The sequence below is a fragment of the Gorilla gorilla genome, chromosome 7 (genome assembly GCF_029281585.2).
Source record: "Gorilla gorilla gorilla isolate KB3781 chromosome 7, NHGRI_mGorGor1-v2.1_pri, whole genome shotgun sequence".
Lineage (NCBI taxonomy): Eukaryota > Metazoa > Chordata > Mammalia > Primates > Hominidae > Gorilla > Gorilla gorilla.
The window spans coordinates 107,459,929-107,486,670 of NC_073231.2; the positions used below are offsets into that span (position 1 = coordinate 107,459,929).

At 42.8% G+C, this 26,742-nt stretch overlaps 1 protein-coding gene across 1 annotated transcript in view; it reads left to right on the forward strand.

Annotated features, from left to right (window-relative positions):
• GRHL2 (grainyhead like transcription factor 2) overlaps positions 1-26,742 on the forward strand; it is a 183,491-nt gene that overhangs the window by 137,502 nt on the left and 19,247 nt on the right. Inside the window, exons 10-14 of the mRNA XM_004047391.5 lie at positions 1,584-1,671; positions 2,178-2,317; positions 6,854-6,885; positions 14,088-14,182; positions 19,401-19,486. Coding sequence (XP_004047439.1) covers positions 1,584-1,671; positions 2,178-2,317; positions 6,854-6,885; positions 14,088-14,182; positions 19,401-19,486 — 441 coding nt within the window. The remainder of the gene's footprint in view (positions 1-1,583; positions 1,672-2,177; positions 2,318-6,853; positions 6,886-14,087; positions 14,183-19,400; positions 19,487-26,742) is intronic.

Genomic DNA, 26,742 nt, shown 5'->3' on the forward strand with positions numbered 1-26,742 from the left:
TGCATAATTAAATGATCTGGTTAAAATATTCAGCTATTCAAATTCTATTATGTAAAGCTCTTAGAAATTCCCTGGCACAGAGTTAGCTATTATTACTCATTCTCCAAAAATTAGTTTAAAAGCCATAAGGCATCTCTTTTGTGAAGCCTTCATTGACCATAAATTCTCACTGTGTCATGGCATCATGCTGGCCAGAATTGGGAATCTGCTTTTCTACAAAAGCCAATTTGATAAGCAAAAAATATATCTCATTGTTTTGTAATAATTCAAACCATTCGTGTGTCTTTTTCTGTGAATTGCCTATTTCATGACTCTTGTCCATTTTTCTATTAGTATGTTAGCTGTTTTTAAAATTTGAACCATTATTTATATATTAAGGATTTGATATTTTATGTGATATTTTATTGCAAGTATTTTCGCCAACTTGTCCTTTGTCTTTTAATTGATTTGTTTGCATACAGAAGGATTACATTTTTATATTGTTAAATCTATCTGTTTTGTATGTGATGATTTGGGGACAATTTCGGAAGGGTGAAAGGTTGCTGGCCATTCTGTGCATTACTGCTCCCTAAATACGCCACCACAATTGGCAAGAACTGTAAATGTGAATCTGAAACTTAGGGAAGGAGTTTAGGTTGGAGATGTTGATCAGAGTGTCACCTGTCTAGTGCCTTGTGAAAACAAAGATACAGGTTAATTCTTCCACAGCAAGAGTAGAGATAGAGCAAGGAAAAGGAACCCACGTTGGAATGTCTATATTTGGGGGATAAGGAGAAGAAAATGAGTTCTCAAAGCTCATATAGAGAAATAACCAAAGAGAAAAGATAGGGCATCATTATAGGCCAGGAAGTAAAGAGATATAAGGTGGTGGTCAATAGGTTAAGTAGGGTGCGATTTGGCAATTTGGCAAGAGATGCCCATGAAAAAGCCAAATTGCAAAAACAGAGGAGCAAAAAGGAGTTTAATAGACTAAACATTTTTCTATTTGGTTGAATGAGCACCATCTCTAAGAACATATGGAAATATTAAAACAAAAACAAAAACCATGCTTACATGTACAAAGTGGTCCTACATCTTGTGTGGTTTCCTTATGGCTTCTTTCATTTCCACCACTGTAATAATTTTTTAAAGCTTAAAAGGAAAGCAAAGGAAACATTTTATAGGGAATTCACACTTTAAAGCCCTCTCCATGCCTAGGAATAAATTTAATGGGTCAATGATTCATCTTCTGACATTTTATTATAATCACTAAAGTCACTTAATGGATTTCACTGGTTTAGGGAACTGGGTTGATTCTTTCCATATGGATTCAAAACTGAATTTCTTTAAATAGGAAAGATACCAAAAAAGGAGAGAAAATCTGGGAGAGGTGGGATCCCTCACAGGTCACAAATGTGGTATAGACTTATGAGTGGTCTTGGCTTTCAGAGCCAAACCCAACCTTGCCAGAGGAATGGAAATGGGGCTGCTTGGTTACCTCCTCCCCTGTATTGTTTCATATCCTCATGACTTATGTGTGACATGACTTTTGCATGCTCTGCTAATACGCCTGGCATTTTCTGTATTTGTTTTTTTCCTATCAGGGAGCAGAAAGAAAAATCCGAGATGAAGAGCGGAAGCAGAACAGGAAGAAAGGGAAAGGCCAGGCCTCCCAAACTCAGTGCAACAGCTGTGAGTTTCACTGAGACTAATGTTGCTTTCTAAAGACTCCAGGTGGGCTGTGTCCACTGGGGGAACAGGTGGAAGAAATGGGTTGCAGGTAAAACTGCATACATGCAAGGCATGGTTTGCTTTCCCCTGGCAGTGGAGACAGGGTGATTGATTATCCCTGTGAAAAGCAAATAGAATCACATGAGCACAGTGTGTTTGAGCTAGGAAGGACTTTGTAATAATGTGGAGACCAGCATCCTCCTTCTGCAGACAAGGAATCTTGGGTGCATGAAAGAACAGGAGGGTGTGAGGGGCCTCGAGCTTCACCTCAGCAGTGCTCACTTGAAGTCTATGCTCCTGTTTGTTTTGCTGGGATGAGGTGGTGGGAGGTGTTGAAGTGTGTTCACATCTATGGTATTCAGAAAGCTTCATATGAGAAAATCGTGGACTTTAAGACTAGGACTTACAGTTGAGAGTTCTTAGTCATATATGACTCTCTCATTTATGAGTTTTGTGATCCCATCTAGCCTCTGATGGGAAGTTGGCTGCCATACCTTTACAGAAGAAGAGTGACATCACCTACTTCAAAACCATGCCTGATCTCCACTCACAGCCAGTTCTCTTCATACCTGATGTTCACTTTGCAAACCTGCAGAGGACCGGACAGGTATGACCTACCAGCTAACGCCCACCTCCCATCCATCCACAGGGCAAGTAGGGCTTTAAGATAGAAGCATTTCAGACAGTGCTGACCTCAAAAATAACTTACCTTCCATTCACTAGAGAAAAAGTCAATGTCATTCCCTATAGTAAATGCATTTTTATAGAAAGGAATGTCTCAGGAGAGGAAACTAAGTCGAAGAGGAGAGTAAGCTGATATTAGTGAAGCCTTGACAAAGCGTGGAAGAGGAAGAAAGTGAGAAGGCTGATAACCTGTAAGAAGTTTTGTTCTGTCAACTTTGTCATGGCCAGGATTATCCTGACACAATAGAGCTCCACCTAATGGTGAGAAGTTGAACTGCACCTATAACTGCATAAAGTTGCACAAGGGGAAAGTCTCCGCTTAAATAAAACTCATTCAACAAATTTTCGCTTAGTAAATAAAAAGTTCCCATTTAACAGGTAAATCATTTCACATCAAAAGAAAAATGAGGTTGTAGGCAAGCCCCCTTAAAAAATTCCTGTCTTCTGGTTATATCTACAAGTGAAACGAAAGATCTCAAACTAACATAAATGTCCAATAATTAACTCATTATGGTAGCTCAAGTTGATGGAATATTATGCAGTTACTAAAATTTTAATTATGGAAACTACATAGCAACATGGGACCTAGTTATGATAATGTTCAGTGGAAAAAAATGTAGAATAGTAATTTGTGTTCATATTATGATCCCAAATATATAACTGAATTTGAAGGGAGCAAGAAAAATTGCAACACTTTTTACAGGGTTATGAGATATGGCTGATTTTTTCTTTTTCTTTTTAGTATTATTTCTGTTATGTGATAAACAAAAAATTGTGTGAAAAAAGAAAAAAATAATTATTTCCTTAGCATTAACCAGAATCGTTTTTCACCAAATCAATTGGGTTTTAATGAATTTTTGTATCAATTAGTTTTCTTTTAAACCCAAAGTCCTTTGAGGAAACATCTGTTTTGAGAAACAGGAGCATATTGACACATTTAAGTTTTTCTTCCATTCTAAGCATGCAAACACTCAATGGAATTGACCTTGGTGTAGAAAGAGAAATCCCTACTGGCTTTACTTTCTCTTTTGGATGTATTTTGTCCCCTAGTATTCTGTGTTCTTTTATTAGATTCATGAGACAGAGCAACTCTACAACCACGGCTTTTTTGTTGTTATTCATGATCCAACATGGTAATAAAATGCCTATAGCTGTTTCTTAAAACACATCAACACTAAAAACCCATTTAACATTTTCATCCAGTCTTTCTTGTTGGATAAGAACAAGGACACAAAGTAGGGAGGAAGAATTTTATAATTTATCAAGATAAGCATGCCAGTACCTATTTTTTTTTTAATTCCCAAGACCATGGTGATGATTTGTGTCTGCACTGTCTGTGCCCCATGGGATTTTATGGGGCTAGGTTTCCACACCTTCCAGAAGAAGGGATAGTTGAGTTAAATTGTTCTTATTGTTTAGTTTACTGTCATAACTCTGGCCTCAGTTCCATGTCAAAGCTGGCAACCTGACCTGTTCTGTTGGCAAGATTTCTCCAAAATATACAAAGTGTAAATTAATCTGAAGAGGAAAAGTGGCCTTACCTAGCTGCTCCTGACTGTCAGTCCACTGACCTCTCCTGCCCCTGGGTGTCATGAGCCCGGCTGTCAGCCTGAGGTGGAATCAGAAGGAAAAGTGCAGACTTTTCAGTCTGTTGGTTTCAGCATTTGCCAGGCAGTCCAATCAGCAACCCCCTGTATATCCTGCCTGTATATCCCCCTGTATATCTGGAGGCCTTCCTCAGAGCTCTCAGACTTCTCCCACGGCCTTGGATTTGGAGATGAGGGGGTCAATGAAGAAGCCTGCCCTGAGCTTCTGGCAAAAAAGGAACACACTCAGCTGTCCCTAGAACAACCTGTGACTATCCTGTGGTTGATCAGCTGGCTTAGCTGAAGGAAAGGAGCTTGGACAGTGGCTGGGGACTTTCAGACTGCCTTTTCTCAAAAAAGCTAGATGCTTGGGAGATCTTCCAAAGACAGGAGGGAAGAGGCAGTGCCATGGCCTTAGATTTGGGGATGGAGCAGAGATTGGCTAACTTTGACCTGCAGAACAAGAGCCAGCAGTGGCAGGTCAATGGATATGGCTGGTTTCCCTTAAGTGGGTAGAAAGAGAAAGGGGAGCAAGAGAGACGCAAGGATTGGTGTGCATCTCACAAACCGCTGCAGTCCTGAGACTTGCTAAAATTAGCTGCAATGCAGTTGTGCACAACTGCAGGGCCAGCAGCCCTGTGGTTCTCATGGCCAGTGAGGCACCCTCAAGCTATGCTGAAGCTATGGGGCAGCAGTCCTTGTTCACTCAAGGACATGACTTGGGGAGTGGGTATTTCACTCTCAGGCCACCTGCCCCCTACCCCACTGATGATCTCATTGATTCACTTGCAGATTGAAATATTCTTCAGACACTTATCAAAACTAGTATGAAGGAATAAATCCAATGTGCAGGTGCTATGGAGCCCTTCAGTCTCACTCACCTGATACTGAAGCCCTGATATTCAGGCTGTTTATGTCTGGACGCCTTTAAAGGTCATGAGATTAGGCGAGATTGGGAAAAATGGCGGGGTGCAGCGGCATCATCTTTTTAGATAATGTCTACTTTGCAGGCATTAGCCTTCCCCAAAGTACTTGAACCCAAGGAGGACTCCTCTCTCACACACTCAAAAACCATCTCTTGCACTGTTGTTTGTAAAAAAAACTTTCCCCACATCACAGGAGTTCTTGATAAGGATTCGGATTCCTGAGTTCCATCCTTCATCTTTTGAGTTAAAATTCCCCAAGTAAGTTCCAGGAATTTTTATTTATGATGAAGTCTCCAGATATTTCTATGCACTCTAAAGTTTGAAAAACATGCTCTAAAAATTAAGTTAGTGCAATGGGCCCAACAGCTGACATGGAAGAAATAGTGGGTCTTTATGGGCAAGGAGGAGAAATGACAAAGAAGGGACAGTGATAGGACAGTGATGTAGAGGCCATTCAGGAGGGTGGGAAAACACCTAACAGAAGGCTGCTTCCATCTTTTAGTCACCAACCAACTTTGCAGAGGCCAGCAGTCAGGCCAGAGAGATACACTATGCCATGTTTAAAGAAAGCAGCAAAACACAAGCCAACATGGGGAACTTTATCAAAATAATCCAGTTGCATGGCCAGTGGAATGCCCCAGCCTCCTTCACTTAGGTGGGTTACTCTATATTCATTAAATTAGGCAGTCCTATTCCTAGTACATCCCAATGACAGTTGCTCTGAATGCCACACTGAGACTTGTTGTGGGGAGAAAAAACTTACCTCCACTGTTTTCTGTTTAAGAAGAAACTAAGTAAACAATACAACAACAGCCATTAAAAAATTAAGAGGAAAAATTCCTGTAGAAATCTGAGCTAATGACTAGAATGACTCATTCCCAGAGAGTTCCAGGTAACCAGTCTTGTTTTGTAACTAGGTCTAGGCTTGGCAGCATCCCAGGAACTGCCAAGAGCCTTTGAGAAGGTTTGCAGGGAGGTTGTCTATCTAGACACAGCTGTTTCTCACCCAGGCAGGGGCAGGGACAGTGACTAATATACTAGGATCAGAGGCTACTTTTGAGTTAATATGTAAATGTCTGATACTAACTCAGGTATTCTTCACTCAAATGCAACAGTCCTGACACACACAGATAAAGATGACAAAAGACCCACAATTAATGTTTACAGATAATTGGGTCAAGAGGACATATATGCACAGCAGATGCCCTCTGGGTTTCTCCCACGGTTCTATAAAATAATAAGGATGCTTCATAATTTCTTTAATCTGATTCTGCCTTCTGCCATGCCAACTACCTAAAGTCTGTCTTTGGAGATCTTCCTTCTGGCCAGGAACACCTTCCAGAGCTAAATGACCTTTCCTGGCCTGAAGACTGTTGACTCCTAAATTTCTGTGGTTGCGGGATGCCAGGATACCCCGGGCCCCTTTGGGGAGTAAGTAGACAGGCCTAGTTACTGTCACACTGCCCTCTTACCCCACTCTCCATCCCCCATTTCGTCCACAGACAAGCTGACTCCAGACACTGTGCTACACAGGGGGCAGGAAAGGACCCACCCTGCAAAGCCAGAGCCTTTGTAAACAATGGATTTTAGATCCCGCCAAAATGTCTCCTTAATGTCAAAAGGAAGATTTGGCTTAATGCCATAGTTAATCTAATCAGACTGACTTTAGCTAGAAATAATCAGATTTCCAATTTTATTTTATTAAAATCTAGGAATTAACCCCATGGAGATTATAAGGAAGTTAAATATGCATTTCCTTAGAAATACACACACACACACACACACACACACACACACACACACACACACACACACACAGTTATTAAACAGATTAGTCTTTTGCCTTTTTAAGAGACAGTTTATGCCTTAGGAAAGTCTGTACATCACGTAATATTTTTTCCATTTCTTGTCTCTGACCTACAGTAAGCCTATTGTTTTGTTCCACAGGTGTATTACAACACGGATGATGAACGAGAAGGGTAAGACACTCGGTTCTTTCATTTCAACACTCTAAGTCAGCTCATGTCAGTGGTAATGGCTCTTCCAGCACTTGGTAACCCTAGGCAGGAAGTGAAACCCTCCTCTCACCTCAGGACTCAGAGCTGAGAGACGCTTGATTCTGGGGACCATCTGGGAGGGAGGCTGGGGGCTGGAGGAATGAATAGCTTTCTACTTCCAGGATTCTTTCCCTACTCGCTTCCTCCCTAAGACCCACCCCTTTGAATAACTAGCTGTTTTTCTAAGGGACCCATCCCTTCCATTCCATCCTTTCATCAATAATCCAGTTGGTGAAATCTTCTCAGTAGTCCTTCTTACATACTGTTTGGCCCCAACACAAGATCAAGATGAGCTTGAGGCAAGAGTCAAAGATGACAGCCTACCCTTCTTCCAGTACTGCCTGGGATGCACACACAACTCTCAAAGCCCTGTCACTGAGAAGTTAGCCTGGCAGGCCAGTAGTGAGGCTGGTTTGAATACCAATTGGACTGAGAGCCTTTTCAATTGTAGGTAAGAGACAGTCACAGAGACTCCCAATGTCTCCACATCCTGAATTTGGTCCTGCAGGCTTTTAGGAGCAGCCAGATCTTCAAAGTGCTTTCTATCCATTAATTCAGTTTGTAGACTCAGAATTTTAGGGCCAAAAAGAAACCTTAAGGTCATTTAGCTGACCTCCTCTCGTAGATGATGGTAACACCTATACCACCTCTTTGACAAGCAGTCAGCCATTTTCTACATGAAAATTCCCAGTGATGGAGAGTTCATGTGTGTGAGATAGCTCATCACACTATTGGACGATTCCAGCTCGTAGGGAGTTCTTTTGTCTGTTGAGCTGATGTCTACCTTCTTTTGACTTCTACCCGTTGGCCTTAGTTCTGCTCTCTGGGTAAGTCTCATCTTCCCTCGTCATTCAAACATCCCTTTCCTCCCTACAACTGTTCTTGGTAAAAATACAGTTTTACTTCTCAACATCTTAATTTCCCTCCAAGGTATAGTACTAAATTTGTTAGTAGTCTCCTTAAAATTGGCTGGGTCAGAATAAATATATGTACTGAACCACATAAGTTGCAGATTATATTGGGAGATTTCTTCTTAGGACCTGGATGCTATTTTATACTCAAAGCAATCTAGAACTACATGCATTTTCAATAGCTACTTTATGTTCTTGGTTGCGTTACCTGTGTGTCACTAAAATCTTTAGATCTTTTTTCTTCAAACTACAGTCAAACCAGGGCTTCCCTATTCTTATATAATTAATATATTTACTTGCAAAACATTTCACAGTTGGCAAATTGGAGCAGATATTGCTGAGTTTATTCCTAGAGCAGAGGTTGGCAAACTATAGCCAGAGGACCAAATCAGGCCCACTGCCTATTTTAGTATAGTCTGCAAACTACAAATGGTTTTTACATTTTTTCAATGGTTGAAAAGAATTCAAAAGAAGAATAATATTGCATGACATGTGAAAATTAAATAAAATCCAAGTGTCCTTAAGTAAAGTGCTACTGGAAACAGCTGTGTCAATTTGTTTATGTATTGTCTGTGGCTTCTTTGCTGCTACAGCAGCAGAGTTGAGTAGTTACAGCAGAGACCATATGGCCTGCAAAGCCTAAATATTTATTGCCTGCCCCTTTACAGAAAAAGTTTGCCACCTTCTATCCTAAAAGATAGAAAATCTCAAAGGAGTCAAATGATTCCCTAGCTGATGAGGAGCAGAACCTCATCCAGGACTTAACCTCTAAATTCTGAGTTCTAAATTTTCTAAATACCTAATTAGACTGTTCTTTTTATCTTGGCACATAGACAATACATTCCCAGTGGTTAGAATGAACATAAATGACTAGCACTGTCAATTCTGATCCGTAATTCCCATGTTTAATGAGGCACAATGTGGCGTCACAGAAACAACATTGACTCTGAGCTCAGGAAGCCCAAGTTCCACTCCTGGACTGCCGCCTACCAGTGTGAAGCCTTGGGCCAGCTCCTTGATCTCTGGGCTTTGGTTTCCTTAATTTGACATTGAGGATCTTGCGTAAGATCTCGAAGATTCCATCCAACACTAACATGCTATTGTTCTCATGGGAAAACTGAGTATTATGAGTGAGAAGGGCCTGAGATCCTGAATGCTCCCTCATGTGCAGGCCTCAGTTGTAAATCTGTCTCACCTCAAACTGTCCTTCCTTGCAAGCTGACTGCAGTTAGAAGGCCATCGACCTACTTGTAACTCCATTGGTTTGACTTCTCTGTGTTGGCTCACCCTGTGTTATTGTACAAACTTGATGCCCAAGGTCTGCATCTTTTGCTCTTACACATCTCACTAGAGTTTGAATGAGTGACATGAACAGCGTTGGAACCAGAGTGTTAAGACCTGGTAGGTGTGTAGCTATTGTGATGTGTAAAAGTAATAATTAACATTACTGGATACCTTTGCTAGGCACTGTGCTAAGTGCTTTATGCATGAACTCATTGAATTCCCCCAGATTTCCCATGACTCCCATTTTATAATGAGGACACTGAGGCTTCAGGAGATTAGGAGACTTGTTCAAAGACACACAGCTGGTAAGTGATGGAGGCAGGATTTAAACCTGGGTTTCGCTGCATTTCCCATCACTGGCTTTTAGCCATGATGCTCTACTGTGTAACCCTCTTAATTCTTGACCTGTGGCTACAAAGTATGTATCGAGAGACAGGCCCTCCCTGAGATAACTTTCCAGCCTTGACAAAGGCACACCCTTGGTTCATTCCTTGGAGTGTAGGACCTAGATTGTGACAAGCCCAGATGAGTGTGTCTGGCAGAGGGGAGCAGATCTGAGGCCACCATATGTGTTCACCTAGCCCTAAGGAGTGCCAGCTTCGCTGGTATTTGTACAGCTTCCATCAGGACTGCTCATTGGCCAGGTTCTTTCCTCTCCCTGCCACACTGATTAATATTCACATAAATTAATGCTCACATTAGTGTTCAAGTATGCAAATGAGTGCTTAAAATCATCACTTACACAATGAACAGACTGAGGATATAACACACAAGAGCCCCTCTCCTGGTAACCCCACAATCATGCAGATGTGTTGACTTCTCTGCATTACCAGTCTGGTAGGCAGGGGATATGACAGTTAGAAACAGTCTTTCAGACAGCAGTTCTCAACACCAGGTCCCTTGCTGCACAATCGAATCACCTGGGGGTTTAAAAAATATCATGCCAGTCAGCCACAATTTGAATCTGGTTTTGATCTTAGAAGTTCTTAACTTAAAATAACAATCTTTTAGAGTCTCAGTTTTCTCATCTAAAAATAGCAGGATAATAATAGCCACCTGCTAGCGTTATTATAAGCATTAATGTATAGAATGTCCTGACACACAGAATTTGATTTTTTTTAAATCATAGCTATTGTTATTGTTAAGATTCCTATTCAGACCATGAAAAAAATGATACTTAATTGAGAAATGGAAGAGAGGGAGATAGAGATGAAAAGAAAGAACAAGCCAAACAAATAATTTTCTGTAGAGAATGGTCCTTTAATGTGGAATTTATGGATGTCTCTTATGGAGAAAGAGGGGCAGGCTTTAAACTCCCCTGAAATAATATGCAAGTTGATATGCAAATAGCATGCATGATGATAAATTCTATTTCCATTATTTCTGGAGATCTGGTCTTCATGTACATCTGACCTCTGGTTTCTTGGAAACCCCTCTTGCCCTGATCCTCTGTCCCCAGTGGGCCCCGCTGAGGTCCTCTTTTTCCAGCTTGCAGCAAGGTCCCTTCAAGTCAAGCAGCTCTGTGGCTTCTACACTGCATTTGGGGCAGTAGGATCCTTGGTAAGGTTGGGTGATCATGTGTTCAGAGGTCAGTGGTTTCTCTTCAAGATCTTACCATTTCCAGGCTGCTTGGGATGCTCAGACCTCAACTCTCTCCAAGAATTTATTTTCTCCCATGCTTCTTAAAGGCACACCACATACCATTATCTCCCTTGGAACCACCATGTATAATCTCTTCAATGGTTTTTCAAGTCTTCTTGGCTGGAACATTGGTCTGCCACAAGCTGTAACATTTTAGCAGGAAACAGAAATATCTGTATTACCTTTGAAAATGATTCCTCTGGGGCCTACTGACCTAGTCATGACTTGCAATTTTGAGCTCATAATTCAGTAACAGTTACTAAATCTATGTTGTGTGTTTTTTGTTTGTTTTTGGTTTTTTACTGATTCTCTTAAATGATTTATATTAAACATCTTAAACTAGCATTGATTAAAATCATTTTGGGCTAAGTTCTTCCCCCAAAGAGTAATTCATTGAAAATAAATGGATTCAGACCCTACTTCATAATGTGAAAGACTTTGTGCAGATTTGAATATAAGGTGACCTCTTTTCTGAGGATAACATGGGCAAGGGACTTCCATTTAGGTAGGGCATTCATGGTAACAGCATACATAGGCCACAAGCAGAGTTGAGAAATAGGCAAACTACATCTCCGTGGTGCCTCCAACCCCATTCTTTCCTCTTCTTGAGCACCTCCTCAGTAGGCAAACAATGCCTAGTGAAGTTGACCCTGGCGGGTAGGCTGCAACATTGCCTTTTACAGGTATGGCCAGAGATCCATGGTTCAGACCTGACACCTTCCCACTGTTTTTCCTATGAAACTTAACACTACCTTTATACCTCAGGGATTTGATTTCCCAGAGTTGATCCTACAAGGTAATGGCTGAATGTGCTGCCGGGCCTAGAATCATTCTACATAATAACCACCACATTGTGCCAGGGAGATGGAAATTGATGTCAGAGAAAGCACCGTTTTCTTGCTCTCCAGTCCTTTTGTGGTACATTTATCCCTCAGTATCTGTGGAAGATTGGCCTCAGGACCTCCCACGGATACCAAAATTTACAGACTGAAGAGTCTTTTTTATAAAATGGCATAGTATTTGTCTATAACTGACACATATCCTCCCTTAAATCATCTCTAGATTATTTATAATACCTAATCCTATGCAAATTCTGTGTAAGTAGTTGATATACTGTATTGTTTTGGGACTAATGATAAGGAAAAAATGTCTGTACATGTCCAGTACAGATGCAAATTTTTTCTGAATTTTTTTATTGTGGTTGGTTGAAGCTATGGTTGTGGAACCCACAGCTACAGAGGGTGGGCTGCAGTTGGACTGGGCATCAGGAGACCTGAAATTTGCTTTCTACATCTGTCAGATGGGGCAGTCATCTCTGCCCTTCTTTTCTTGCCTTGCTTTGAAAACAAATAAAACAGTTGAATTTGAACCACATAAACTTATTCACTCCTACTGAGTTTATAGATTCGAAAGTGTGAAAAAGTATTTTTGAACTCCCAGAAGAAATGTGGTTTATCCAAGATGTTATTTTAATGGCAGAGTTTGTCATGGTTCAGAACAGGGTGCTATCAAAAGTCAGCAGAACTGGAAAAATATAAATAGATCTTGCTTGGTGAAAAAGAAAGTCACTAGCTTAGGAACCCTCACACAGCATGATGGAGTGTCTGGTGATATTTCAGGCTATTTACCTATGATTAACCTACTAGTCACTGACTGCTGTGAATGGGTTTTTTAATCTTCTAGCCCTGAGGCCATGGTCACTTCAGTTCCAAGACGTGACACAGTAACGTGACCTGCTTTTACGACAAGGTAGTAAGAGGAAGGCGGAGGGAACACTGCCCTAAAAACTTTAATAAGTTACCACCTTCAGCTGGGATCTGGGTTTTAAGTTTTTTCTCTAGTTGTTTCCATAGTTTGACTTACTAGGAAATAAATTCAGAGGATGCTGACACTGAAGAGCATTTGTCACACCCTTCCTCATTATCTCAGGGTTATTGAATAGCTTTATCATGAAGTTGCTCCCTCAAAGGTGCTTCTCTGAATAGCCTGTTTCACATATTAGTTGCATTACCCTGCATTTGACACTTAACTCGTTGTACCTTTTGTCATCATTGAAATGGGATACAATTTTCTTAACAGCCTCCTTTTAAATATAAGGAGACTGAGGCCCAAGACAGTTGAGGAACTGGTCCGGGCTCCTACAGCAAATTGTAAGGCAGGGATTTAAACCAAGGTAATGTGGTCTCAGAATTCCTGTCTTAACAGTTCTGCTGAGCTACCCATCTGGCATTTCTTCACGTGCCTGGTCCCTGGAGGCTTGGCCCTTAATCCTGAATATTGAAATCTCAAAAGATCAAAAGCCTTGAAGTCTAAAATCCCTCATGTCATATTTTTGGGATTTCAACATTCAGGATCATGGCATCTGGGATTGTGCCTTTCGGGATTGTGATCAGCACCGGGTCCCAGGACTTCAGAGACACTAAAAATTTCTAAAAACCTGCATCTGTTCCCTTGAAGGTTTGAAAAACAGTAAGATTCCATTCAGGGACATTTTCTCAGTATCAATGACTTCTATCCTCTTAGTTTCTGTTTCTCTCAAAAAAAAAAAAAAAAAAAAATCCTCCCCTTGCTTAGGGTACCCAGGAGGCTAAGCAAGGACAGTGACTGTGGGAGGAAATGCAGAAACAGCAGAACCAGCCGAGCTGGGGACATGCAAGGCCTCAGCACCACAGGCTTCTGGGAAAGGGGACTGCAAACCTCTCCCGAGAAGGAGCAAAGGCCTGGGCAGCCAAGGTCTGGGTGTGTAAGGAACTTCCACCACTGCAGTCTCATCTGCTGCGGCCAGAGGGAGAGGTAGAATGGCAGGAAAGCCACATCACAGAACTCATGTCAGGCTCACAGCATTTCCAGATTTCTCTGCTGTTCCCCCAAGGGGGCTGGCAAAAGGGGGCAGGCCACCCAGGCCTCAGCTGGTTGGGAGGGGATGATGTGACTTGGACACCACATGGACGCCAGGCATTTACTTCCCCCCAGCCCCGATCTTGAGCAGAAAGAAGGGATAGGTGTAGGACGGAGTGGGTAAAATCCACAAAGTCTCACCTTTGTGGATCCATATTCCGCAGTGGGAAGCACGTGTTAAGTCCATGCCCTAAAGATAGTGGTGTGTGTGCTGCTTCAGACAGGGATTGCTTGGGACCTGCAAGGGGAAGAAGGAGGTTGGTGAGTAGATCCAGTTACGGAGCATAGGGATGGTATAAGCAAAGGGAAAGACAGAAACTGACACATATGTGAACGTGTGTTTTGACACCTTGCTGGTTTTACTTAAGGATTTCTGCTTATCTTTTCTAGTGGCAGTGTCCTTGTTAAACGGATGTTCAGGCCCATGGAAGAAGAGTTTGGTCCAGTGCCTTCAAAGCAGATGAAAGAAGAAGGGACAAAGCGAGGTATCTCTCCTGCTGGGGCATGCCCTCTCAGAAGGGATGTGGGGTGTCTCTCCCAAGAAGAGCTTGCAGCCCTCTTGCCCAGGCCCCCATGGCTCTGTGCCAGCCTGGTGACTTTCTCTTCACACAGGAAGTCCACAGTCTTCTTCTTTGCTTTAAACTCTGTCCTTTCAACACCTTAAGAAAACATTTGTTATTCCTGGGTTCTGGTTCTTTCCTTTGCCTTGGGAGAATGTAATGAATAAACAGACTCATCCAGCAGCAAGTTACAAGGTTAAGAATGAAACTCTTGCTGCGTGTGTGGACAGTCATACCTCATAAGAACTAGTGATTGAGCCTCATTTGATACATGCAAACTATTCATCTCACCCAAATAAATGAGCCTCAGGTTTCTGTGGCATCACCACTTACTCATATTCTCCAGTCAAAGGTCTTATTCTGCTTCACCAAGAGGGTAAGAAACAAAGCTTGACTGTGTCCATGTCTTGCCCAGCATGTCAATGCCATACAGGATTCCATGCCCTTCCTCGGAGTAAGAGGAAAATGTGTGGGTGCACATTCCCCTCAGTATCCTGCTGCAGCCAACACTGAGGCTTCTACAGACCCAAGACCTAGCCAGTACTGGATTTTTTTTTTTTTTTTTTTTTTTTTTTTGAGACAGGGTCTTGCTCTGTCACCCAGGAGGTAGTGCAGTAGCACGATCATGGCTCACTGCAGCGTCTACCTGATGACTTTCAGCTATCCTCCCACCTCAGCCTCCTGAGCAGCTGGGACTACAGGCATGCACCACCATGTCTGGCTAATCTGTCTAATGTTTTATAGAGACGAGGTCTCAATATGTTGCCCAGGTCTCAAACTCCTGAGCATGAGACGAGGTCTCAATATGTTGCCCAGGTCTCAAACTCCTGAGGTCAAGCTATCCTCTTGCCTCAGTCTGCCAGCAGTACAGATTTTTTTTTTTTTTTTTGACAAAGTCTTACTCTGTTGCCAGGCTAAAGTGCAGTGGCGTGATCTCAGCTCACTGCAAACTCCACCTCCTGGGTTCAAGTGATTCTCCTGCCTCAGCCTCCCAAGTAGCTGGGACTATAGTTGCGTGCCACCACGCCCAGCTAATTTTTGTATTTTTAGTAGAGACGGGGTTTCACAATGTTGGCCAGGATGGTCTCGATCTCTTGACCTTGTGATCCGCCCGCCTTGGCCTCCCGAAGTGCTGCATGGACTTTTAATGAGTCAGTTCGCCATGTTAAATATGCCCACCATCTGCATAGGCTTGAGTACTTTGTTATTGAGAAATTTTATTTTTTTCCTGTTTGTTGTAATGGGATTTGCACTGTGGTCAAGAGAACCCCTCTGTAGCCTACCATAGCCACCTGCAGTTGTGTGACCTTGGAGAGGTTCCTCACACTTCTGCTCCTCGGCGTCCTCATCTGTAAAAAGGAGATGGCAGGAGTACCTACCTCATAGAGCTGTGTGAGGACTGAGGAGTTAATACCTGGGAGATGCTTCAGGCAGGCACCTCCCACATAGGCAGCACTCCGTGTTCGCTGTTGTAACTGTTAGTTTTATTATTAGTAACTAGTTAAGTGATATTATCATAACTGTGGATAAGTAATTAGTGCTTCAGAATGGAAACAGCATAAATGCATAAATGCTACAATAGAAACATTTAAAGGTTTACAAAAATTTCTTTAAAAAAAAATTTTTTGAGACAGAGTCTCATTGTCACTCAGGCTGGAGTGCAGTGGCGTGATTTCAGCTCACTGCAGCCTCTGCCTTCCATGCTCAGGCGATCCTCCCACCTCAGCCTCCTGAGTAGCTGGGACCACAGGCACATGCCACCATGCCTGGCTAATTTTTTGGTAGAGATGGGGTTTCACTATGTTGTCCAGGCTGGTCTCGAACTCCTGAGCTCAAGCAATCTGCCCGCCACAGCCTTCCAAAGTGCTGGGATTACAGGTGTTAGCCACCATGCCTAGCCAAACCTTTAAAAAAATTGCTGATTTCACAAACTCACCATCAAATATTCCAGTACATTTGAACCTCATTCTTGGTTGGCTTTTCTATAGAGTCAGGGCAGTAACATGGAAATCAAGAATCACGGAATCACACAGGCGAAACTAATTATGGCTAGCCTTCATACAGAGTGCTTGGAGGTTAATCCAAAGACTGTTTTTCAGATTATTTTGAGATTGTGAAACCAGCACAAAAATTGCCTCTAGAAATTGTACTGGGCTGTGGCCTTTGAAACATCTGAATCATAGACACATGAGGGCGCTGTAACCTTCCAGCAATAACAGGCACTTTCCTCGGGAGTGATTTTTCTTTGGAAAAGGTCAGTGGGGTTACTGGGCCCCTTGCTTGGAGCATCCACTGAGCTGGTCTTTGACAAGTAGGGGAATAAGGCTCAATTACTTTGCCTATTTGTTTATTTGTTAGAAGTTCTCCAAGAGAGAGAATGAACATAATTATTACCAATGCCACGATTATTGGTTTTTGCCTTTGTGGCAGGGTGTCTGTGTGGGAGTCCCTTGGGGGCTGCCCATGTGGCCACCTGCCTTTGGCTGCACAATGCCTGGGATGCATGATGGTTGTTCTTGTGACTATCAGCAGAGTGATTACTTCAGTTGCTCTGCCACAGACACAGGGTAATGAAAGCTGGCTCCCTGGGAAAGCTGTGGGGGTGGACTGTGAGCCCAGCACACCTTGTGAGTTGCTGTCAACAGGCCCAGCAGGGGAACGGTGGAGCTGCCCTGCCTGGTGCCACTCCAAGGCCCATCAACGCGGCTCCCTTTAACACTTTCCAGCCACACCTGAAGCAAGAAGAGCAGCCATATCATTTCAAAGACCACGATTTCAAAAGAAGAGATTTGTAAATCCAGTGGAAGCAGTACTCATAACAGAAAATGGTTTGGGGGACCAGGCATGGTGGCTCATGCCTATAATCCCAGCACTTTGGGAGGCTGAGGCGGGTGGATCACTTGAAGCCAGGAGTTCGAGAAACCCCCTCTCTACTAAAAATACAAAAACTTAGTCGGGTGTGGTGGCACATGCCTGTAATCTCAGCTACTCAGGAGGCTGAGGCATGAGACTCACTTGAACCTGGGAGGCAGAGGTTGCAGTGAGCTGAGATCATGCCACTGCACTCCAGTCTGGGTGACAGCGAGACTCTGTCTCAAAGAAAAAGAATATAGTTTGGGGGTCAGCCTGCTGGAAATTACTTTTTTTTTTCCTGTTGGGGGCTACAGAGAGACTTGTAGACTATTTATCTGCAGCAGCAATCAATGGCTTTTTTCCTTGACTTTAATTTTCCTTATCTGGATGTAACTAAGGTCCTGTATTCTAATTATTTTTCCTTGTACCACTAACATTGAGTCCTCTTATAATAGCCATTAGGTCATTAGATTATTTTAGCTGAAATGAAGGCTATAAAATATTCCTTCCAAAGAACTAAATTTGGAAATCTTTGGAGACACATTCTATTTATTTAATTGGTGTTTTACTTTTATATTTGGTAAAAAGAAGAGACTCGGCAATACCTGTTCATTATTTTCTTTTTCTTTTTCTTTTTCTTTTTTTTTCATACACTAACTGAACATCCACTGGGTGCAGAAAGGAAATGCAGGCAGAAGCCACATGCACCCGTGTAGACTTGGCCTTTGTGAAGCAACCAGCTTTAATGAAGTCCCCCCGGGATTGGGAGGAGGGGGAGGAGGGGTGGGAGTTTGGATGAGAGCTGATTTCATTTTCTAGCTTCAACTTTGTTCTTCTGGTTGATGGCTCTGTTGGTATCTGAGTGTCGCTGGTACCCAGAGTTGGCAGGGTTTTTTGCCTTGTGCATTTTCCCTAGATGGCCATGGAGCTTCAGCCTTAACCTTCTTCCTTCCCTCTGAAGGAAGAATCAGAGGCCACATCACTGGGAGGAGGGAGACCACTCAGTGGGGATGAGGGTGGCCTCTGAATGACAGTTCCAAGTTTATTCTGGGAGCTGAGCTGCAACACAACTGCTGTAAGGATGGGGACAGGCAGAAAGGGCAATGGTGGCAGAAGGAACATCGGCCAGCAGCTGTCACGTCTGTGGGACCCTGGGGGAATGTCTCAGCCTCTCTGAGCCTCAGTGTGCACATCTTTAAAGATAGCCAAGACTTCCCTATCATCTCTCATACTCTCTACGTTCTGAAATTCAGAATGTTATTTTGCAGAGAAATAAATAGAAAAGCTGTACTCCACTTCACTGAGGGCACTAGAACCATGACAACTGCTTCCCCCACTGATTGAGGACGGTGCTTGCTGTGTGCAGGCCCTGGGCTAAGCGTGCCACATGGCTTTTATTTCATTTAACCCTCACAGTAGCTCTGCGAGGCAGATGTTATTATCCATGTTTCGCAGAGAAGACCAAGGCTTGGAGAGTTTAAATGACCAAGGCCCACAGCAGGGGTTGCACTCTGGGGTCAAACCCAGCCCCGTGGGACTCCACATCCTAAGCCTGTTCCTCCCCTTGTTTCGGACAGTGCCCCGTCTCCCTCCCAGGCCTGTGCAAGTTTGTTATCTGCCTGGAGTTTGCTCTCCCTCTTCTCCCTTTCTCCCCACTGCCCCCATCTCATCACTTGCCTGAATTCATGCACACACAATTCACAACTTGGATGTCTCCTTCAAGGGACCCTTCCAGGAACTTCCCCCAACCCCTCCAGGTCACAGCCAGGCCCCTATAAGCACTGTTTCCTGACATTTTCCTCCATAACCCTGTGTCTAGCTGTCTGCTTATTTGAGGAAAGCCTGCTTCTCTAAATGGACTGCAAAATCCTTAAGGACAGGGGCTGTGATTTAACTAACACTGCCACAACCCCAACTCCTAGCACACATAGCCTATGGGCCCAGGTGGGCATTCAGTAATATTTGTCAAAGGAAAAAATAACACAGAGGAAAAGAGGTTGCAAAAAGAGATGCGATGTACCCCTCAGGAGAAATTCCAATGGGAACATTTGTGTCAAAGCATCTTACGGCCGGGTTGTCGGTTTATCTCATCTAATCACTCCATAAACAGCCACAGGTTGTTTATGGAGATGTCTCAGTCACCCTTGTTGAATGTTATCTGGACCAGGGTTCTGAGGCTTTGCAGGAGGTGCCACTCTCCAACACCTGTGTGACAGGAAACAGTCCCCTGGAGCAGCTGTGGAATTGTGCAGCTCCTCTTTCACGTGGCTCTCTTGCCCTTCTCTTCCAGTGCTCTTGTACGTGAGGAAGGAGACTGACGATGTGTTCGATGCATTGATGTTGAAGTCTCCCACAGTGAAGGGCCTGATGGAAGCGGTAAGCCATATACTCCTTTCAGCCTCCAGGAAACCTGCTGTGTTCTCTCCCCTGTGGAATCCATGTACTAACGTGCAGCCACCGAGATGGCTTCAGAATGAGCTTTATACAGAACAAGAAAAACCTAAGATTTGTGGAGGCATTGATCTCGCTGCTGTCAAGGCTTATTAGCATCTTGAGGAGAAGGAAACTGAAAAACTGCCAATTCCCTGTCACTTTAAGGCTAATCACAGTTAGATGCTATGGAGGAAGGTGAAACTGAGTTCTCACTTGTCTCTTGGTATGAAACCAAATTAGATATGATTAACTCCCAAACATATACAAAACAAAAATAATTAACAAGTGTTTCACTGGCCGTGATGGTGTAGTCCAAAAAAAATATGATCTCTTGGTTAAGGAAAAAAAATAATGCAGAATTATAGTGATTTGCAGTAAGACTTTTCCCTTCCTACCCATGGTCTTGTCTAGTATTACCCAACTTGGGCTCACAAGAAGCTATTTTACATTTTGTTTGTATGTTATTCACCTGAATATAACCTCAATAGAACTCTACTTTGAATACACTCCCTAACTCCCTTCACTTCCAACTGCTCCCCGACCAGACCACTGCCCCCCAACCAGACCACTGCCCCATACAACTATATTGTAGAAGATTTGTTTTTTTATAATGACAGAGACAACAGGACTGCCAGGAACACAGTTCAAAATTGTTGGTTGGTTTGGAAAACTGCTACATTGGAGCAGCATCTTGGGTTATGAAGCTAAATGTTAAACTATATGGGATAGTTCCTGTAAGTGGAATCATACCATTTCTTTCATTTGGGATACTCTTTTTTGAGCTTCCTTTGTGTTGTAGTAATCGGGACTTCACTCTTTTTATGATTAAATAGTATTCCATTGTGTAAATATACCACATTTTGTATTTCTACTTATCAGTTGATGGACATTGGAATTTTTCTACCTTTTGGCTATTGTGAATACTGCTACTATGAACATTCATGGACAAGTTTTGTTTGAATACTTGTTTCCAGTTCTTTTGGGTATGTTCCAAGGCGTGGAATTGCTCAGCCAGATTCAAAAAGCCACATGTGGTATGATTCAATTTATAGGACATATTCAGAATAAGCAAATCCATAGAGATGAAAGGCAAGTTAGTGGTTGCCAGGGGATGGGGGTAGGAGGTGGAACAACTGCTTAATGGGTTTTCTTTGGGGGGGATGAAAATGTTTTGGAATTAGATAGAGGTGATGGTTGTACAATATTGTGAATCTACTAAACAGCACTGAATTATACACTTTAAGATGGTTAAAATGGTGAATTGTGATATCTATCTATCTATCTATCTATCTATCTATCTATCTAGTATTGTTCACCAGAAATTTTTAAAAACTGTGTAGGAATGTTACCAATGTCATCGCGCTGCCCTCTGTGATCTGTTATTAACAAGTCCCCAGGCAATTCCGAGTGGAGCATCAAGGACCTCCGTCTAAGAAACACACTGATGGAGGATTAGGTCATCTTTTTTCTTCTATAGGATTTTTCCATAGTATGGAGTTTGTTGTTACTGGATCTGCCTCACATTAAGGAAAAACCAAAACAGAAATCAATGCCACAAAAATATGATCTATATATATTCATATAAACCAAGATTTTTAAAATGAGTCTAAGATTGCTAGGGGATAGACTAAGCTGGAAGCTCATAAGCTGGAAAAGCTCATAAAATATTCAGACCTCTCTGGACAACTTTGGATAATTTCATACTCCAATCTGGCCTTTAAGACTATATTACCAAAACTGACTTAACAGGGACAGTGGTATTTGAAAACCACAGAAGCAGTTGCTTAAATGCATATTCTCGGACTTCAACTCTAGAGATTCTGATACTTCTGAATTGCAGGTAGATCAGGGAAGGGAGGAAGTGGGGATCAGGAAGTTATATTTTTAACGAGCTCCTGAGGATATTCTGAGATGAGCTAGGTGTGAGAACCTCTGATCTAGACCATTTCTGAATTGATTCATTACACTCCGAGTCTTCCTTTTTCCTTGGTGTCTTTTCTTTACCTTCCATGGCATCTGACCAGTTCTATAAGTGTTCTGTAGATGCAGTTGGAATGGACCACAGTGGAACTCAATGTCACCTTCACTCCCACCTAAACAGCAGCTCAGCAACCTCTGCCTACCCTCCCCGCCTCAGCAGCATCTGGCTGTTGATCCCTTTTAGTGGGAGCTCATTACACCTGCCTCACTTTGGTTAGCTGAAGGTACAGTGTGAGGGGTGGGGATGTATCCTTTGACCCTGTAAGCCACAGAGAGGTCAGGTTCCCTAGGCTGGCTCTGGTCAGATGTCTTAGGGCAATTCTGATTTCGTCTCCCCTTTATGTCTAAAAAGAAAAGGTTTAATTGAAGCACCAACACAAGCTATCTCCTTGCTTCATAAGTTATGCAAATGGGAAAGCTGTGCAAGTGAAGTTCCTCCAGGATCCTCGGGTGATGCAGTCTGGAATGACAAAGCAGCCCCGGCAACTTGGGGGCAGCCATGAAGGACAGCAGGCTCCGTGTAAGCAAGGGCATAAGCATGCTGTGAAATGAAGCGGTAGAATTTTCAAGAACAGTGGCTCCTGCCACTTAGGGTAGTTGTACCCTAAGTTTATTTGGGATCTGGGTGGGGTAAGAAAGGGTTTCCTTTCAGGGTGTGGGTTCTCCTTAGACCAGGGCCTTACTAGTGCACGACACTTTACCATAGTGACACCAGTGCACCCTCATATATTGGTAATATGCATGTGTATAATATAAATATATACAATATGACATATTATATATCTATATTGGTATATACAAATGTATATTGGTAGTGTGTGTGCGTGTGTGTGGTGTGTGTGTATGTGTGTGTATGTGTGTGTGGTGTGTGGTGTGTGTGTCTGATGTGTGTGTGTGTGTGATGTGTGTGTGGTGTGTGTGTGTGGTGTGTGTGTGGTGTGTGTGTGTCTGGTGTGTGTGGTATGTGTGTATGTGTGTGGTGTGTGTGTGGGGGGTGTGTGTGGGGTGTGTGTGGTGTGTGTATGTGTGTGGTGTGTGTATGTGTGTGGTGTGTGTGTGTGGTGTGTGTGTGGAGTGTGTGTGTGGTGTTTGTGTGTGTGTGGTATTTGTGTGTGTGGTGTGTGTGTGTGGTGTCTGTGTGTGTGGTGTGTGTGTGGGGGTGTGTGTGTGTGTGGTGCGTGTGTGGTGTCTGTGTGAATGTGGTGTGTGTGTGTGTGTGTACTATACAGACAGTATAGCTTAGGGGTCGGCATATGGGCTTGGCCTCAGAAAACTTGTGTTCAAATTCTGGCTGTGCCTCTTGCTAGCTGGACAAGTTTCTTAACCTCTTCTTCATTGTTAAAATGGAAATAACAATACTACCTAGCTCGTGGGATTGTTGTGAGACAACAACAAATGAGACAACAGAGATCTGAAACTCTGCCTGGCCCCTGGTATATACCAAGTCCACAGTTAAATTAGCCTTTGTTACTAAATCATTGTTTGGGTAGAAATCTTCAGATTTTGGATTTCTCAAGTGCTCCTTTTCTACTGTCCAAAAGGCAGAATGTTATTTTTGCTCATGATTCCATTATGTAATATCCTATGAATTTGAAATTTCGGAGGAGGCACAGCATGGGGCTGTGGAAATGGTGCAGGTATCTGCATCTGAAACTCCGAAGTTGTGTGGGGAGGTCCTCTCTCCTGAGCCCAGAGGCAAAAAGCTGCTCCCAAGAAATGATCTTTATGTCCCACAGTCCAAAGCCCCACATTAAACAAAGTCTCAAGACAAGAAGGCAATGTGACCCTGGCCCCCATGTTTTGTTTTGACTTTTAATTTCAAAATAGTATCATTGTGGGGGGGGGGCTTATAGTTTTTAACAGCTGAAAGTTATATAGACAGAAAAAATGCTCAGTGAGTAGAAAAGGGAAAAACCTTAACTTTTAAGAAAACGTGATTAATCAAGAGATATTATGCTTGACCTCAGGCCATCACTTTGAACTCTGTCACTGGTTGAAAATGGCTTCCCATAAACACAAACATAGTCCCCTACTCATTACTGTGGACCTAGGGCATTGCTTATCTAACTGGGTCCGTCAGAATCACCTGGGGTACCTTTCAAAGATGCCATCCCACAGATGGATCACTTGAGGTCAGGAGCTCAAGACCAGCCTGGCCAACGTGGTGAAAACCCGTCTCTACCAGAAAATTAGCTGAGTGTGCTGGCATGCGCTGTAGTCCCAGCCACTTAAGAGGCTGAGGCAAGAGAATCACTTGAACACAGGAGGCAGAGTTTGCAGTGAGCTGAGATTGTGCCACCACACTCCAGACTGGGCGAGAGTGACTCCGTCTCAAAAAAAAACAAAAACAAAGATGCCATCCCAGAACCCCACCCGTGATCTTCAGAATCAGATTCTATAGGGGTAGGCTCAGGAATCAGCACTGATAACAAGCTTCCTGGTTGAATTGAAGCCCATTAATGTGAGAGCCACTAGCTGGTGTGTACCTTGGCTGGGAACTGGTATTAGAGTCTGATTCTGTCCTAAGGTCCTACATGCATTATTCACTTAGGATGGTAATAAGTCACCTTATGACACTCTTTTGGTTGCACATTCTGCAAAGGTAGTTTTAAGCCAAGACGTAGCCCTACAGACTATTATTTCATAACCGCATCGCAGCGGATTTTAGGAATTGGCCTGGGTCTAGGCTACCACCTTCATCAAGGGCTTGGGAAGACTAAATGCTCTCTGTTGAGAAAGGAACTCATAGTGTTCCAGGGCCAGCAGAATTCACAACTCCAAATGTAAAAGTATGCCTTGTGTGAGTCTTGCAATTGTTTTGGAAATAGAAACACCTGCTTCATATCAATATTCACATTGTTTTGCTCTCTTCCTGGACTAATTATTGAAAGGTTGATTGTGCCTCAACTTCCTTATCTATAAAATGAAGTCATCAACAGCATTAAATGAGTTTAACACATATATTCAGTAGATATTAGCTGAGCAGATGATGGCAATGATGTTGATGATGCAGCTATTTCCACATTAGGGATATTTGGATTGCTTCCCATTGGAGAACCTGCTGTTATTGCCCCTACTGAACACCCAACTCCCTATCCTCAGCCAGGTGTTATTTAGGTGTAAAAGAAAGTCTGAACTGGAGAATAAGGAGCCAAAAAATGAAAAAAGAGTTTTCTTTAAAAAAAATAATTTTTGGCAATTGGTGGTGAAATGTGGATTTGTCATCTTGATAGAATAGTGTTGCCACCCTTCCTTCCGAGCAACTTAGGATTGAGTCATAAGGTGTCACATCAGGCAGATTTGTTGAACAGTTTGGCAATGGTGACAGTGTTCCTACAGCCTACAAGGGTTTCCTGGAGTCTGTAATTTAAGCCACTTGATTGATAGGTTGGAGTTCTGTTGTTTAAAAATTGGGCTGTTCTTATATTCAGCAGACATTATATTCTTCCTTGAGATAGTATTTTTGAGTTTGCCTTCATTAAAGAAGTCTCCAGGCCAGGGGTAGTGGCTCACACCTGTAATCCCAACACTTTGGGAGGTTGAGGCGGGCAGATCACCTGAGGTCGGGAGTTCAAGAACAGCCTGGCCAATATGGAGAAACCCCATCTCCACTGAAAATACAAAATTAGCCAGGCGTGGTGGTGCATGCCTGTAATGCCAGCTACTCGGGAGGCTGAAGCAGGAGAATCCCTTGAACCTGGGAGGTGGAGGTTGCGGTGAGCCAAGATTGTGCCATTGCACTCCAGCCTGGGCAACAAGAGCGAAACTCCAATCTTAAAAAAAAAAAGAAGAAGAAGAAGTCTCCATGTAAGAGTGAGGTCAGGACACTGCCATAAATGCAAGTGCAGCAGCATGAAAGGAGAGGGTAGACTGGGGAACTTGACTGACTTGGTTCAAATCATAACTGTGTAGTCTTGAGTATGTCCATTTTTGAATGTTTGGTTTCCTTCCTTGCAACATGTGAAAAATGCCTACCATGAAAAATAGTTTTGTTTGTACTACCCTTGACCTCTTACTGTTTTGGAAGGAACTCTTGACCACAACAAAGAGGAATGTAATTATGGCTTAATCTATGCCAAGCTGAGTCACTTTTCTGGATTATTCTTCTTCTTCAGTAGTCCTAAACCCCCCAGACCTTCATTTCACCTGCCAGAAAATCATTATCTCTACAGATCTATATACCCAGCTAGAACAAGAAAAAAAGTTCTCTATCAGACAGATATTACTAAATATTCCCATACTTGGTATCATTTGGAGAATATAGACTATTTTTCTTTTCATTTGCATATTTAGTATTACATCAATCAAGCCATCCACATAACTTTGATGATTCAATTTGGCTTCTTTATTGTTATAATTAGGTTTTAAACTGCCTTAAAGACAAGGAATTTGGTGGTGGTGATGGTGGTAGTGAGATGAGTTTCCAATTCTTTTTTATCTGCATTTCTAGTGATTTTTACCTAGTAATCTTGCAAATAAAGCATCTCTGGCCACTGTACCTTCTGGCTAATCCCCAAGGCCAGCAGGGCCACCCATACCTCAGGGCCTTTGCACTTGCTGTTCCCTCTGCCTGAAATGTCCTTCCTCCATGTGGACAAGGCTCACTTCTTCCAGGCCGCTGCTCACATGTTGCTTTATCAGATGGGCCTTCCCAGCCCACCCACGTAAATAGCATCTTCATCACTCTCTGTCATTCACAGCACTTATCACCACTTGACGTAGTTATATTTGTTCCATGTTTATTGTTTCTCTCTTCCCCAGTTGAATGTCAAGTTCATGAGATCAGGGGCTGTGTTTCTTTTCTCTGGTGTATTCCCAGAGCCTTCAGCATAAGTTTTGTTGACTGAATTGGGCATCTGCTGTATGTATACCCCTAGACTGAGTGCTGTGGGTGGTGTGATCTTCACATGCCCTGCTACATTGGATTTTTATAATATCCCCATGAACATGGCAGGTAAATAGCATCATCACTACTTTACAGATGTAGAAACTGAGGTCCAGAGGGGGTGGTTTCCAAAGGGCTGACAGCTCCACAAATTGATAAAACCAACTTAAGTCCTCAAGCAACTTAAACCCAATTAGGGAGACATTTACATCTGAAAAGTTATCACAAGAAGGATAAACATTCCCATTCACAGCTCACCACATCTAAAGAGATCAGGCAATACTAAGCCATCAGGCAAGAAGTAGTCTGTGTGGTGTTGATCCCATGTAGTCAG